We start from the raw sequence: 17,098 nt of genomic DNA, 5'->3' as shown, positions 1-17,098 counted from the left end.
GGCAATTTTTCCTCTTGGCTACCTCCAGCCACCCGGAACTAACAGAAGGTTTCGGCAGAAAGCATTCACACAGTCGAGAGCAGCTGCTGGCCCGCTGGCCCACTGCGTCAAAACAAGAATAATCAAGATGGAGTTCTCCAACGAGCTGACTCCCGGAGTTATGATTTATCTGGTTAGCAAGGAATACAAATAGTGTATTACAAACTCTTACGAGAACTTAGAGTCAACAGAATTGCTCCATATTTGGCAATTCAGGTATTTTCAGCAGCAGTAGGGTTGGTTTTCTATTATGAGTACGGTTACATTGCAATATCCCAACACACACACATACACACACTACCCTGCCCAATACCTCACTAAGCATCACCGCACCACAGGTGTGGAGTAGTAACTTGAAGGTTCCACGGCTTGGGTGGCAATTATTCAGCCACGCTCGGCTGCATTTCGCTCCCGGTTGCATCTTCCCGGCTAAAACCAGCCATGATTTGTCACTTGTAAACCCACCTTTACCACATATTACCAACCTGAATTAATTAATTATTAAATGAAAAGGTGCAGGAGAAATGGGATCCATACACAGAATAAGAAATAATACCAAGTCAAAGCTATTATAATATAAATTAAATGATTTAATGACATTTACTTTGACTGCCTACTTCCATATCAAAATTATAGGAGGCAGTAGACACCTGCCGAAACGATAATTACTCCCAGTGAGGTCTAAAGCACTGTTCAGGGGGTGCTGTGAACTTATCATTAAACCCAGCTGTGACCTCACTGAACGTTTCCCTTTGTGTCTCATAACACAAGGGGGCAGTCACAGCCTGCCTTCTAAAGACAATTCTTTTCCTCCACACAAAACTACAAGCACCTAATAACACACACACCCTTCACCCAAAAATTTTAAAAACATCATGGTGACTCCTACACCAGCCTCGGAGTCCCCATCTGGGGAGGGGACCATAAATGTCCCCAGGTCGGACTGCCTTTCTGTCGACGACTTTAAGTGTCTTGACACCCCCCTCAACTTTTTCTTCATTAACTTCTGCAACATTCGTGGTCTAAGATCTAATGTTCAATCTGTAGAACACCACCTCTCCTCTTCTAAACCTCACCTTCTTTTCCTCACTGAAACTCAGCTGAGGCAACTGACAGTAGCCCCTTTTCTGTTCCCTCCTACTTTCTCTATCCTCATTTTCGATCCAAAGCTGGATGCTGCGTTTATGTGCGCAATGTGCGCACCTGCTCTCGTGCCCACGCTCTTGAATCTTCCGAGTTTTCCACCATCTGGCTACGACTACAGAGTCACTCTCATACTAAATTTATCTGTGCTGTATACCTCTCACCTAACTCCTCTGACTATAAGAAATTCTTTGACTACTTAACTTCCAAAGTGGAGCACATTATGACCCTCTTCCCTTTCGCAGAGATCTCTATTCTTGGAGACTTCAATGCTCACCACCAGCTTTGGCTTTCCTCTCCCTTCACTGACCATCCTGGTGAACTAGCCTACAACTTTGCTATCCTCCATGACCTAGAGCAATTGGTGCAACACCCTACTCGTATTCCTGACCGTCTTGGAGATACGCCCAACATTCTTGATCTTTTCCTGACCTCTAATCCTTCTGCTTATGCTGTCACCCTTTCTTCTCCGTTGGGCTCCTCCGATCACAATCTCATATCTTTATCGTGTCCTATTGCTCTAATCCCTCCTCAGGATCCCCCTAAGCGAAGGTGCCTCTGGCGTTTTGCCTCTGCTAGTTGGGGGGACCTGAGGAGGTATTTTGCTGATTTTCCTTGGAATGACTACTGCTTCCATGTCAGAGACCCGTCTTTGTGTGCTGAACGCATAACAGAGGTGACAGTGTCTGGCATGGAGGCGTACATTCCTCACTCTTTTTCTCGTCCTAAATCTTCTAAACCTTGGTTTAACACAGCTTGTTCTCGTGCTATACATGATAGAGAGGTGGCCCACAAAAGGTACTTAAGCCTTCCATCACCAGAATCTCATGCACTTTATATTTCTGCCCGGAACCATGCCAGGTCTGTTCTCCAACTAGCCAAAAACTCCTCTCTCACCCCTATTCTGTCCACCTCTCTAACGCAAGAGTTAACCAGTATCCTCAGTCATTCATCCCTTTCTCTGGTAAACTCTGGAACTCCCTGCCTGCTTCTGTATTTCCACCTTCCTATGACTTGAATTCCTTCAAGAGGGAGGTTTCAAGACACTTATTCATCAATTTTTGACCACTGCTTTGACCCTTTTATGGGACGGGCATTTCAGTGGGCATATTTTTTTATTGGATTTTTGTTGCCCTTGGCCAGTGTCCTTCCTACATAAAAAAAAATAATAATAATAATAATAAAATAATCTTTGTTCCTATCTCTGGCAGCATTTAGTGCACCGTTCAGAGGGCGAAAACATTGTTTATTATTACAAGACGACGCGGGAGCACAGCAGCAGATCTGTCTTATTTCACTATGTCTGACGTGGATGAGGATGTGGTTGCGGCGTCTGATGACGAGGAGATGATGACAGCGCCAGAGGTCCTTCAGAGGCTAGAGGAGGTGCGTGTGGAGCTCAGTATTTGTTGTACTGAGAATATGTTGGATGGAAGTTTTTGGCGCCAACCATCCCCCCTCTTGATCCTTTGGTGAAGTTAAGAAATTGCGTCATATTTGGTAATTCAAATATTTTCAAGGTAAAAACAGGACAAGTTTACATTCATGTCATATTTTTTTTCCTCGTAATTTAATATTTTAATCTCATTTTCAAGATTAGGTGGTATACTCTCTCTCTCTCTCTCTCTCTCTCTCTCTCTCTCTCTCTCTCTCTCTCTCTCTCTCTCTCTCTCTCAGTGTGCACTGAGGAAGAATTTAAAGTGTGCCTGATCACTGCTCCTGGTTGTTTTACTTTATAATCATAAGTATCACTTCACTCTCTGTACTCATATGATCTACCATACTTTCCTCAAGACAGCAGCCAGCCTGCTCTTATATGCTGCTTGTGCACTCTTGTAAGCCTCCAGACTGAGGCCCTGCTGCATATCATTAAAATAGTAACTTTTTTTTTGGGGGGTATAACATAATTAATTTGACCTGGAGTTTCATTTGATTCATTCTTTTGATAATTTTGAAAGCATATTTTGTTATTGGACAAAATCAGTAGATTGTTCTGCTATCACTGAAAGTGTAACATTCTTTAACTTTCCTTCTTTGTTGCAGGCATGGATCATAGAGAGGATGTCACCTACACTGGAGCGCCACCAAACTGACCTTGTTGACTGCATGCTTGACCAGATTAACCAGATGACAGAGAACCTCAAGAGATGCAAGAAGCAAGATTTTCGGGCAGCTGTACATAAGATGGAGGTGAGTAAAGGCAGATTGCAAATGTAATGTTAATATATTGATTGGTTTTATAATAAGAAACATGAGGGAGTTAATGAGATATTTTCATATACAAGAACCTCAGAAAATATTCATGACTAGAATTTAGAAGACTTGCTGCAATTTTCTCATTTACCAACCATGTCAGTCACTATCATAGTATGGGTCATGTCCCCTTAGAGTTGCAAGAACAGGTAAGACCATGGTAGTCTTGAGATTCCCTGTGTAGCCACCAGTAATGGCTGGTTGGGTTAATTAAGGCTGCCCATTTATACTTACTTTATTATGAAGAGGTTGAGAACCTGTCAGTAGAACAGTAATACAGATCAATTATGCATTTACATACCGGCTTCTTATATTCTTACGGATGCTACTTTAGGCACATGCATATAATGATCTGGGTATGTAATTACTTATGCTGTCACATATATATAATAAACTGTATGGGCATGTGGTAACATAATGCCACTTATCTCAAATCACTCTGTTTAGATATTATGTACTTATGTGGCCTTGTAGGTGTACTCTCCCAAGTGTTATGCTGTGTGACGTTGTTCGCACTGTTAACAGTGCACTGGTCTCTCTGATGTTCCTGTCTTGCTGGTGGATGCTTGTATGCTGAGGGCAACATTTGTAGGGGGACTGTCTTGTGTATGGAAGCAACACAGGACATTGTTGTTTTTGTCTCATGCCCCTGTTGACCCACGTTGGGTGTGTTTGTCGTGGGCTCCTGGTGACCCATCTGATCCCAAGCAGCTTATTGCTAGTACTAATGGGCTCATATGGGTGAGGATGAATCACATTAACTTACTTGCATTGACATAAGTATACCCTGTAATTGTTACCATATAATGGAGACCTTCACTGGTTATCCATATTAATTTAACATGTGATAAGTAGAATATACATATGTTTGTGTGTATAAGGTTTAGAAAGACTGGAGATTTGGATGATACTGTAGAAAAGGCATGATGACTCTTCCTTACAGAGCAACATATGATGACATTTATATATATATATATATATATATATATATATATATATATATATATATATATATATATATATATATATATATATATATATATATATATATATATATATCTCTCTCTCTCTCTCTCTCTCTCTCTCTCTCTCTCTCTCTCTCTCTCTCTCTCTCTCTCTCTCTCTCTCTCTCTCTCTCTCTCTCTCTCTCTCTCTCTCTCTCTCTCTCTCTCTCTCTCTCTCTCTCTCTCTCTCTCTCTCTCTCTCTCTCTCTTCACTTTTACTACAATTTCACTCTATGTGTTGCAGGAAGAGGACTGTGATTTTCAATAAAAGTAATATGAATAAAATTACATTACTTTAACAACCCTGCTTGTCTCTTGCAGATTGACCGGATACGTTACGTTTTGAGCAGCTACCTTCGTGTGAGGCTAGAAAAAATTGAAAGATATGCTCATCACCTTTTAGAGAAGGATGCATCAGTTAAAGACCAATCAGAAACAGTTCTGTCACCTGAAGAAGCATCTTATGCCAAAGAGTTAGTATCAGTAGTGAATTATAAACAGCCTGCATCAAACACTGCAAATTCTTATGGCAGTTCACATAAACATGCTCCATTCATTGATTTTGTCACTAAATCCTGCCTTTTCTACCTATAGGTATGTATCTAGCATGGAATCACACTTCCAGAAAGTTGTACTGCAACAGATGCCTGAAATCATTCGTGGTTTTGATGCAGTCAAAGAGTGTGTGAGACCAAATTTGGAGAGTTACATTTTTCTCAAAGTGAAGGAAGCTACTCCTGGGGTCCTTTTGGAAGATGACACAGGGGATGGAAGGTGAGGCTGAAATGCATATTTATTGTGGGTTGGAAGGAAGGGTTTAGGAAAGTAAGAAACCCCTTAGCATATTTACAGTACTGTTATAACCAGCTGCCTTGTGTATGTGTTATGTAGTGCAAACATTTAACTAAATCCAACACCATAAGAAAGAAGTATTGATATTTTCAACAGAGATGAAGAGGTGGATCTAGAAGAGGGAAGCCAGTACCTGATGCGCTACAATACTGTGAAGGACCTTCTACAGTCCGGGGCAGTTGTGTTCATATGATGGAATGTGTTTTACCTGTCATGTCAAGGTAGCATGTAATGACTGCATCGTAATACTTCCATATGGTTCATCTTAGAGAACGTACCAGGTTCAGTAAAGTCATCACTGACAAGCATTCTTAAGCTGAACTTCATTATTACATTTGGCTCATAAAATTTAGAATTATATTGCTCTATATTGTATATATATTTTTTATACTGTTACATTCTTTGCATTGCCTTTAGCATTATTTGTGCTGTGGTGGTGAGGGTGCTCCAAACCCTGCTCAAAATCTGAAGAAGTATGGGATTAGTTTTTACAATATTAAGTATGTTAGAGTACCAGTTGTGCTATATATTTAATAAAAATAACATTTTCTCTATCATTTCTTTCTTTATGAATGCGCTATAGTCTGTCATGAATCCATCCTTGAGTCTGTTGTGGGCACTAAACACAGCTAAGAACAAAATGGGGAGGCAGAGAAAATCATGAACCAGGGAACCTAAGTGCTTGATAGAAATCATGGTCTTGCATACTTTTTTCATGAGCTTACAAAGAAAGTTTTCTTGTTTCATCATTAGCTTTTTTTCTTTTTTTTTTTTTTTACTATTTATTTTATTTCTGTTTATTTTTTTTTTTTTACTTATTTTTAATGAATTTATTTTGTTTGTTTTATTTCCTATAATTTTGATTATTGTTTTTATATATTTTATTTACTATTTACTTATTTATTTAGTTTATTTACATTATAATATTTAACTTTTTTTTTTGTATATTTTTACTGTTCTGGTGATGCCACGTATGCTAAACCACAATTTTATTAACTTTTAGTCTAGTATATATATATATATATATATATATATATATATATATATATATATATATATATATATATATATATATATATATATATATATATATATATATATATATATATATATATATATATATATATATATATATATATATATATAGCTTATTTTAGTAATATTTAACTTATTTGACTAATATTTGCTTATTTATTTTTTTTATTTATTTATTTATTTTATCATTCGCCCATCACTCACAGGAACATTAATGGAAAGGAGCCTGAAGAAATATGACTATTATAACTCGCTGGGTAGGCCTCTATCACCATTCCTGCTACCCTTTATACTGATTAATTGACCACCTGGCTGTACACATGAACTAATTATATCCTCATGTTACCCAAAGAAAAAAATATTTGTTCTAAGTAAAGAGAGGATATATGAATCAGAACTACGAGAAATCCGTATGAATGAAAAAAACAATTATGAAGAAGTGGTCGTTTGAAATTCCCGCGGTGAGGAGCAGACGAGATGGACACTTCATCAGCATCCCTTACCTCACCTCCCCTCGCCACACACCCGTTACTTAGCCACAATGCGATCAATTTAATAACGCTATATTTTTCTAGGGGAAAAATAATACTAAATAGCGTGTTTGGAGCAGCGTGGCGGGCGCAAGATGTTAGTAGGGAAACATTGCTGGAACCGCTGGCTCAGTAGGGAGGAATGGAGGAGTGGAGGTGTCTGGGAGGCAGCGAGTGAGTGATGCACGATGCTCCCACCAAAGACTACGCCCTCCTGTGCATAGGTGTTATTAAAGATGGGGAGCCACAGCGCACCCCGTCCGATTTAGTGGCTCGTGTGGGCTGCAGTGAGGCAGTGAGAAGGAGGGAGTGAGGGAGGGGAGATATGGCGTCCAGCGGCCCTCAGCACCCCGACACCCACCACTCCGAGGCGCCTCCTGACTGCTCTCCCGCCGCCTCCACCACACCTGCTTCCTCCACCACCACCTCGGCCTCACCGCCAACAGTCACCATGGCGGGGGCGACGGCTGCCAGTCCTCAGAAGACCCCACACCAACAGGGACAACCGTTCGAGCCCCTAGACAAGGCCTCCAGCCAGACCGTCAAAGTATTATTATTACTCCTTTTTTGTTACCTCACCCCTCCACCTCCCACATACTTCCTGCAGACATCTCCCGTGTGTTTGGCCTTCCCTTTGCCCCACTGCTTATCGCCTCCTTCACCGGTTTATTGTGCGGTTCGGTCTAAAGTTGTATTTGTTATTGTCTCATCACCCTCCCTCTCACCACGCCCTGGCACGCCCCCGCCCATCTCCCTCCCCTCCCCTCACTACACTCTTGGGACTCATTACGGAGGCATGGGCTCACTGCATGCTAAAGTTGAAATAATGCATTAAGAATGTGTGTGGTAATGCCTGCAGAAGGAGCACACATCTCCCTAATTAGGTGTATCCACACTCTACACCACCTCCCTCTCTCATACCTCCCTTACTTGCATGTACCAAGTCACACTTTGGTCTGTGTTACTTATGTAGCCTGTTATCAATCTGTTTTCCTTTCCTCTTCCTTCTGCCTTCTTATACTTCATCCCTTCTGATACTTAAATAATTTCTGTTTACTTACCTTTGACAAACTAAACAAGGAATAGTTGTCCGTGCATGTGTATATACAGTAATGCATACATATGATAAATAATTTATTTAAATTATCCTCACTATGCTGAAAGTTAATGTCCATAAAAATTACTGTTGGTAACCTAGTGTTTGTAGTTGAATTATGGACATTCATTACTCAACCATGGCACTTTAAGGTTTGATCATTTAAGGCTGCATCCACAAGTATTCTATTCCTAACTTAAAATATCTTATTCCAAAAGAGAGGATGGATGCTGATAGCAAAGCACTGGAGTGTAACAGAGCAGAACTTTTGCTGAACAAGCCTCCAGGAAACTTTGCTTAGTCCTTGATCTTTCCACTAGCTAGAGATGCTTCTCATACTCTGTATATTGTTTACATATATACATTTATATATTGTGTATGTGTTGTGATTATTATTATTATTATTATTATTATTATTATTATTATTATTATTATTATTATTATTATTATTGTTATTATTATTACTATTATTATTATTATTATTACTATTATTACTATTACTTTTGTTATTAATATTCCTACTGTTTTTTTTATTATTTATAATATGTAAGTATTTATATGAGAAAACAATAGGTATTTTAAAATTTAATAGTTTTTATTTTTATATATTTATATCTTTTATTTACATAATAATAATAATAATTTTTTATTTATTATTATTATTATTGTTATTATTATTATTATTATTATTTATTATTATTATTTTTTTTTATTAATTATTTATTTATTTTATTTATTTATTTATTTATTTTTTTTTTTTTTTTTTAAGCTGTGCACACACATTTCCCAGTGTCTCTCTGAGAGATATTTTCCTGTGTGTCTGTTTAGTTTTTATTGTGAACAGCACTGATGCAGGCTCCAGTTTCATTTTTTTTTTTTTGTGTGTGTGTGTGTGTGTGTGTGTGTGTGTGTGTGTGTGTGTGTGTGGAAAAGAAGATGGGATTCCCAGCCCATGACTTCCCCCACTGTCATTATTATAGGAGCTCAGAAGAGTGAGTTTGCTGTGGCATCACTGTCAGCATGAGTAACAAACCTGTTTCTCACTCAAAGCAGAATGGATGCAAAAAAAGGAATTGTGACTTGCTGCATCAAGAATGAAATTAAATGTATATACATTATAATCTATATTTTATAGTGTGGATATAATACTGCTATCTTGGTTAAAATATTGAAGACTATGAAAGGAAGGTGATTGCATGCACTAAAAGGAAAGAGTGACCATAAACATGCCCTGTACCAACCAGAATTACAACTAAAACTCATAGAAGAAAAGAGTTGCTTGTATGTATACTGTGGAAAATTCAGTTCAGCCCTAAGAAAGAATTATAATGCTAGTAACACAGGATCATCGAAGGGCCTTCAAGGATGACAGGTGCCGCCATGCATGGACAGGTATAAAACTAGTACATACCGCACATTTCCAGACCTGTTTGATAAATGCCAAGATTACAGTATAATGCAGAAATAATCTCAAAATACAAAGAATTAGTGGAGCACAGTTGAAGGGGTGGTGCTGCAAGAGAAATTATAATCTGATTCTTTGTCTATGAACTCATCACCTTCAAAACTTTTATCCTGGAAATCTCAAGAGGCATTAATACTCAAGAAGATTAGCAGAAAATACTGTACTTTATCATTAGAATATGCATGTCTTAATTCACATGATTTATACATTTTCTCAGTATATAACTTACATTAATTTGAGGTATTTTTTTTTGTTAGTTAGACTTGACAGGCAAATATTCATATTTACATTTATGCAAATTTTGATATAGTGATTTATTTTTAGAAGCCATTACTTTTTTACCTACAGTTATCTTTATTACTCATAAATCATTACACACTCATTAAAGTAATACTGTGTACTTGATTTTTGTTCATTTGTTACTTGGAACTAAAACATGACAGCTATTTCTCCTGTCATATTTAAGTGTTTACAGATTGTCCCTTTTGGGTGAGACACATCAGTTCTCCCTGTTCCATTAATTGATGTACTTGCTGCATTGTTTACCTTCACATCACCTTTATGCTTCCCTCAACTAACTCTCACATTCTCCCACCTTTCAGCTAAACCCCAAGTTGGAACTGAGCCTCAATGACCTCCTGCGGCTCCTGTCATACATGGAAGGAGAGCTGCAGTCCCGGGATGTGGTCATAGCAACACTTAAGGTAAGGAGAGCACTTGGCCACAAAGGTAACACCACTCTTTTCCGTTCTCCATGTGTGTGTGTGTGTGTGTGTGTGTGTGTGTGTGTGTGTGTGTGTGTGTGTGTGTGTGTGTGTGTGTGTGTGTGTGTGTGTGTATATATACTTTACAGTCATTATTACTCCTTGATTCAACTTGATCTTATTGCTCTCTCTCTCTCTCTCTCTCTCTCTCTCTCTCTCTCTCTCTCTCTCTCTCTCTCTCTCTCTCTCTCTCTCTCTCTCTCTCTCTCTCTCTCTCTCTTTCCGGTATGTGTTAAGCTTATTTTTTTTCTTAGTACATCATGTGCTGCACAAAAGTGACATGCCATATGGGAAGAGGACTAGAGTAAATAAATTAAACAATTAAATGGAATTCCTGGCATCTGTCTATCTCACAAATAGAAGTTCCTTAGTGAAGAGTTCCTAGCCACTTCCCATTTTCCTTTTCAGCCAACTTCCAAGTCATGTATGAGCTAGAGAGACATATCATTATCATTTTATAAGTGATAATTACAGTATTATATATATCTCATCAAACAATAAAACTATTACATAATTTTATTGGGTTGAGGAACAGTGGTGTCTGCATGATGATATGTCTGTCATGGCCACCTACCATATAGGAGCTCCCTTGGAGAGCAAGTTTTTTTTTTTTTTTTTTTTTTTTTTTTTTTTTTTTTTTTTTACTGCAAGCTATGCCTCAGATACCCAGAAAATTTTTATTGTCACAAAATTCACAGTAATAATGTATTATTTCAATTCACCATTTGAGATATAACATTATTAAATCAGATTAATACATCACTGCTGTCAGTACCACAACACCAGCAGCATTTCCCAGACTCAATTGATTGAATTTAAAATAAATTTATGGTCGCCTCCCACAGACTGAACGTGTCAAGAACCTCCTCCAGTATGGCCGTGTGGGGTTGAGCGATCCCTTCCTGGCACTGCAGAGAGACAGTATTGGGGGCTCAGTGGTGAGGGGTGGTGGGGTGAATGAGGCTGAGCTGCGGGCACTTGAGGAGACACAACTGGCTCAGCTGGAACACCTCATTGCCCAGCAACGGAAGGCTCACCAGCGCATGCGGCACGTGCTGAGGGAGGCAGAGAAGGTGAGGGAACCACTGTGGGAATAATATGTAGGATGCTCTGAGGCTAGTGTTTTATCGGCTCTGTGGTGGAAGGATACATGAAAGGTAAAGGTTGTCCCAAGTTTCATTATCTAAGGTGCTGGTAAAGTATATGGTATTGTATGCTGCAGAGAATGTTACTGCATGCAACATTTATTAAAATCTCATCAAGACTTCAGCACCTAGATGCCATGCCTCTTCACCGTAGCATTTCCTTCCACCATACTATCCCACCCATATCTTCTTTTTGTTGCTGTTCTGAGTACAGAACATCACCACTTCATCATGCCTGTTGCTGAGGTGAAGGTGCTAAAGTTATTAAAAGAGTAAGGTGAGCACTAGTTATTTGTTGACAACAATGTTTTTCATATCATGTAATAATTTTCCTCCATTCAAGATATTCTTTGGATGGATGAATGCATATTTTTTTCTGTGTTAGTAGCACTTCTATGGGATGCATTTGTTTCTTGTATATTACCCTGCAAACTGAAGTTGCTAGTCTACTACAAGACAACAGTGGGGCAGGCTATGCATTGTACCACTTCAGTCTTAAGTACAGGGCATCATGACTTTGCCTCCTGTTTTCTTAACTGGAATATTGATGTTGAAGATATTGACCTGTCAAGATTGACAAATGATTCTTGACAGTTGCAATGTGTGTGTCATATAATTATTTTATCCTTTTAATTGATTATCATCATATTTATTTCATTTATTTATTTATTTATTTGTTTTATTTATTTTTATTTACTTATTTATTTATCTATTTATTTATTTTTGATGTCAGTTCTTGTCTAACGCCTTTATAGTTGTTGTTCATGTTAAGCATTCACTGTTCCCTCTCTGTCACATATTTTTTTTTTTCTTTTTTTTTTATGCTGTTTAGTAATCACGTGCCTTAAACTGCCTCTCTTTTACTCTTCATATATACATGAACTTTACATCATCTTGTGAGCAAAAAAGTACTGAACTCTTGACACTACCTGTATCAGTGACTATGTAGTCCAGGACAGAGACCCCATGTTGAACACCATATAACATGATGATCCCTACTACCTGACTCTTCTCTTGTCATTACTGAGCTATTCTGTCCAAAAGTGCAGAACGTTGTGGTATTATCTATCATGTCTATTCTGAACCAGGGCAGACTTATTGAAGTTATCATATTTGCATTTGATGACAAGTTACCAATTTGCTGTTTCATATCTTGTCATTAGTATGCTTAGCAGTACTTGTTTCAAAAGAAAGACTTATGAAAGGCATCCATAGCCTTGAGTTTGATGTAAGTCAGAACATATATAATCCAGCAATCTCCATATGATAAGTTGAAAAATTATTGTGAATACCTTTGTAGTGACTGATGGTTAAATCTGACATGATTGGTAATGCTTGGGTCTATGGTTCCTGGCACCACACTGCTTTCTGAACTGTCAATAATTATCTCATGGTATGTGGTTTTTATTAATCATGAAGTCAGCATAAGGGAATGTTCTGAAATTAAGATGCCACTTAATATCATTGAGATGATTATCTTCATATTCTCATGGCAGAACTCACATATTCTAAGACAATTTCTGTGCTCACCTCTTCCTTCTCCTTCCCCTGTAGCGTCATTCTCGGGTGGTGGCTGAGCTTGAGGAGGAGAGGAGAAAGCATGAACACGACACAGCTCAGGGGGATGACGTAACTTATGCCTTGGAGAAGGACCGCACTAGACTGAAGCAGGTAGGAAGTGAGGCTTTGACTCATGGAATAAGTTGTCATTTCCAGCTGGGTACACATCTTTAGTTTAAAGTAGAAATTGTATTTTAAAGACATATGTTGTTCTTTTGACTTTTATATTACTTGGTCCAAGTCTGTTAACAGTGTGTCTCTGGGAGGATAAGACTAATTTTTTACCGATTGCAAGAAGAAATGAGGGAAGTTAGGTTACTAAAATCTGTCCCCCTGCTCCCTCTGTCATCATCTCATCACATCAACCAGCTGGGTCTTGTTTACTAAGATTGAGATAAAAGGGCTTGTAGAAGTTTGTAACCCCCTTCCCCTCCCTAATCACATCCCCGTTATTGTCCCTTTCTGTAGCTGTGTATTTTATAATTTCCTATTCATCATCATTAGTTATTCTCATTGTGTGGCTTGATTAGTAATGGTAATGTTTGGGTTATTGCAGCCTGAGTTGAGGATACTTAAGGTTGGAATCCATTTTATACTTTATGTATTTTCTAGTTAGTGCAATGCTGATCGCATTTTAAGTGGAAGTACCTAGCTTGTGATGCAGTTTTCACTAAATGCTACAAGTCCTCTGTCACTTCACCAAAGAGATGAAGTCCTATGCTTTCTCATATATGTCACTTTCCCTGTTAAACAAGATCTTGATGTGAAGAATGTGTTAAACTGTTCTGAATAGATTATTTTTTAAAAAGAACTTATGATTTAACCAAGATCACTGGTGTGTGTGTGTGTGTGTGTGTGTGTGTGTGTGTGTGTGTGTGTGTGTGTGTGTTTGTTTGTTTGTTTGTTTTGTCATGATGCATTTGTATTGCCTCTTGCACACATGCTACACAAACTTCACCATTCCACTGCTCACCAGGAAGAGACAAGATGATAAAACACAAACCTGAATGGATAAGTTCACATGAAGAGAATATTGGTTTATCAGTACATGTATCGTCATGGGTTGACCAAGCTACATAGACTTGGGCTGGGTAATACTATGACTCATCATGATATTAGTCACTTTGAGACTTAAATGACTCACAGTGACTTCTTATTTTTATAATGAGGTATGAGAAATTGGCTGGCAGAGTTGAAATGTGTAACTTTTATATATCCTGATGATGTGGAGAAGTTTTAGATGCAGATAGCTTTTGCTTCTAAACTTTGTTCCTTTCAGATAACATTTGTATATAGCATTGTGGACAGCATTTGTTACTGGTGCCTTAAATGAGTCTTTCTGTATTGATTACCTTATTTATCGATTAAAATTCTGCTGTTAATAAATACTTATTTAATATTAACTCATATATACATTTTTACACTTCAAGATTTCTTTTTCATTCAGGTGAAAACCTAAAGCTTTGGAGTATTCATCCTCAGGAGCTTGAAGCAGAAAAGGCAGCTAAGAAGAAGGTGGAAAAGGAGCTTCGAAAAGTACAAGAAACTTTGGAGGAGGAGCGAGGACGACAGAAGCAGATTATCCTGATGCTGGTGGAGGAGAGGAAAAGGCTAGCACTGCAGTATGTGGAGGAGCGAAAACGATCAGAAGACCTTGCCCAGGTGATTGGAGAGCATGTGACACTCAATACAAGTGGTTCTTCACTTTTTCAGAGATGCCAAATCCTAACAAACTTCTGTATACTAATCAAACTCCTTAAGTGAAGTATTCCTCCTGAAGTTATATCAAACTTTTTTGCCATGGTCATTTCCTCTAGGTAGGAACAAGGCATCAGAGATATTGACAAGTAAATAGATCTGCTGTTCCTCAGAAATATTTTGGATTTAATTGCACCTTCAAAATACAATAAAAGATCTTCCATTTTAATCATTTACTTGTAGGCTGGCTTATTTTATCCCTGAAACATATTTACTACTTCTGATCTTCTAGATCCTGTCTGAGGAGAAAGGGCGTATTGATTCCATGGCTGAAGGCCTTGAAGAGGAGAGCAAAAAATCTCTACAAATGGAAGCTGAGCTGGAAAAACAACTTGCTGATTTTGATACTGAACGGCAGCAGATGAGAGGCCAGCTGACCAAAAAAGAAGAAAGGTGAGAAATTCTCCTTCCTCAGCACTCATGTTTATCATGGAAGTCACTTCACTTTTTGGAAAGGCTGTCTTATTTTGCACACCAATTACCATTTCTTTTGAGACCTATTCCAATTTAACATTTCTAGGTTAGAATTCAAATTAATTGTGGCAAATAGGTAACAGTTTGCTGGCGGCCACTGTCTCATTTAGTGTAAGAAATAATAGTGATGCATCACACTCATGTTTAATATGATAATGAGTTTGAAAATATATGTTAACTAGCACACCACTAACATTGCTAGTTGAAAGAGACGAATAATTGTCTGGCTGACAGAATCAGTGAGCTGGAAGCGTTGTTGGAGAAGCAGCAGCGGGAGGTGGATCACTACAAGAAGCAGCTGCAGGAGGCACACAATGTTGCCATGTTCCAGCAGACATTATCAGTCTCACCGCCACGTATTGGCATCGCCACTCGGCCTGCACCACCCCAGCTGCCTGCAAAGCCTGCAACTCTCACCCAGCCCCAACCCAGGATGTCGGGTAAGTCATGTCACCTTGAGCTCCACCATCCCTCTCCTGGAATAGTGCCTCAGTGATGCTATCCCTAGGGATCTCTGCATCCTGTAAGGTTAAGCATCAGGGCACGCCTTGCTTCAAGCTAGACAGGCTCTTTTGGGTGTCTTGTTTTTATTTAATGCAATCAAATAAATTTGTGTTCTGTAATATATGTTTGATATAATTATAATTTTTACTCAGTTCAAGTTGCTGACAATTTTTGCTGTTGCTCATAATCAGACATATCTGCTCGTTATTGTTTCATGGTATTTCAGTTACGTTATCATGCTTTTAGTAATTTTAAGAATCAGTTGAACACAAGCACAACAGTCATGGCTAGAGCAAAACCTCATACGTGGGAAGCATCGGCATCACTGTTATGTCATAACACCTGCTGATGAGCAGCCTCCCAGCGGGCAGAACACTTGGCATGTCGTATGTGTGTTTGCTTCAGGTGCTTTAACTCCTCCCAAGATCACTCCCCGTGTAAGAGCATCTTCTCCAGGCCTGGATGAGGTCACAGGAGTGCCGCTGAGTCTGGGCCTGAGTGTAGCCCCCCACCACGTATCCTCCGGCCCTGGTTCCACCAACCCCCCCCACAGTGTGCCCCCAGGGGTGGCCGCCATGAGCAGTGTAACAAAGGCAGTGCAGCTTACTGCCACAGTCAACTCTGTGCCTGTGGCTGGCCCAAGTAGGTCCCTGTGGCCTGGATAGCCCTTTTGTTGTCTTGCATTTTGTTATTCTCCTTATACCATACTATGTAAGCATTATCTTCTATTGTTCTATTTCAAGCAAATTGTTATCCCTTAATGCACAGCTTTGTTCTTTAATGTTCTATTGTCCTTTGTTACATAGTATCTTTGTTCTTTAGTATTCTGTAGTTCCTTGTTATAGTCTTTCTATTCTTTTTATATAGTGAACCTCTGTTACTGAACGTCTCCCTTTTTTAACAAATCGGTTTTCGAACAAAATTTTGAACTCATTATTGCTTGAGTTACAGTTCCATAATTCACTTCTAGAATGAAGTTACTTGATTTTAAATATTAAAAGGCATAGCAAAAGCTGTCGTTTATTACTAATTTATAGATTCTATAAATATTTGCTTCACTTTTATATGTTTGGAGGAGAGAGACAGAGTGTAAGACAGTAATTCAATCTTTGAAATAATGTAAATGTGATCTCATTGAAAAGCCTCATTGTAAATAGATAGTTTTCGGCACTCAGGAATAATCCTGAGCCACCTGTGGTTCTCTCAGTGACCCCCACCACCATCACTTCTGCACAACTGCATTTTTCCAGTAGCTTTTCCCAGCAGCAAGATGCCCTCTCTGTGTCCCTCTGTAAGGCTTCCCTCACTAGATCAGTGACAAAGAGAATACCTGCATGGTCTAAATAGTATCTTCTGATGAGTTCTGTGTCACTAAGTTCATTCAGTATAACTTTCAGGATAGATAATTTTTGAGATGGAGATATGAAGCAGCCATCTTGGTTGTGGGAGCATCTGTTATAAGCTACTAAGACAGAG

At 38.7% G+C, this 17,098-nt stretch overlaps 2 protein-coding genes across 6 annotated transcripts in view; both read left to right on the top strand.

Annotated features, from left to right (window-relative positions):
* The first annotated feature begins 2,417 nt into the window (after nucleotides 1-2,417).
* On the top strand, nucleotides 2,418-5,845 carry LOC135089484 (DNA replication complex GINS protein SLD5-like). 2 transcript variants are annotated; one of them, XM_063985060.1, is made up of 5 exons: nucleotides 2,418-2,568; nucleotides 3,226-3,372; nucleotides 4,761-4,912; nucleotides 5,034-5,213; nucleotides 5,388-5,845. In XM_063985060.1, exons 1-5 carry the CDS (start codon nucleotides 2,482-2,484, stop codon nucleotides 5,482-5,484), a joined length of 663 nt encoding a protein of 220 aa, XP_063841130.1. In that variant the 5' UTR covers nucleotides 2,418-2,481; the 3' UTR covers nucleotides 5,485-5,845. The 2 variants fall into 2 exon arrangements, with proteins under 2 accessions (XP_063841130.1, XP_063841131.1); XM_063985061.1 differs by having other exon boundaries at nucleotides 2,562-2,702.
* A 1,123-nt stretch (nucleotides 5,846-6,968) lies between these two features.
* LOC135089661 (cortactin-binding protein 2-like) overlaps nucleotides 6,969-17,098 on the top strand; it is a 29,974-nt gene continuing 19,844 nt past the window's right edge. Inside the window, exons 1-8 of one of the 4 annotated variants that reach the window (XM_063985553.1) lie at nucleotides 6,969-7,403; nucleotides 10,020-10,121; nucleotides 11,027-11,254; nucleotides 12,881-12,997; nucleotides 14,369-14,548; nucleotides 14,877-15,037; nucleotides 15,353-15,558; nucleotides 16,079-16,264. In XM_063985553.1, coding sequence (XP_063841623.1) covers nucleotides 7,182-7,403; nucleotides 10,020-10,121; nucleotides 11,027-11,254; nucleotides 12,881-12,997; nucleotides 14,369-14,548; nucleotides 14,877-15,037; nucleotides 15,353-15,558; nucleotides 16,079-16,264 — 1,402 coding nt within the window. In that variant the 5' untranslated portion in view covers nucleotides 6,969-7,181. Of the gene's footprint in view, nucleotides 7,404-10,019; nucleotides 10,122-11,026; nucleotides 11,255-12,880; nucleotides 12,998-14,368; nucleotides 14,549-14,876; nucleotides 15,038-15,352; nucleotides 15,559-16,027; nucleotides 16,265-17,098 lie in introns of all 4 variants that reach the window. The other 3 variants (XM_063985552.1, XM_063985554.1, XM_063985555.1) reach the window with 3 other exon arrangements.

Source organism: Scylla paramamosain, chromosome 33 (assembly GCF_035594125.1).
Source record: "Scylla paramamosain isolate STU-SP2022 chromosome 33, ASM3559412v1, whole genome shotgun sequence".
NCBI classification, from domain to species: domain Eukaryota; kingdom Metazoa; phylum Arthropoda; class Malacostraca; order Decapoda; family Portunidae; genus Scylla; species Scylla paramamosain.
Note: the sequence above shows the minus strand (reverse complement) of the source record. Positions and strands in the feature narration are given on the sequence as shown.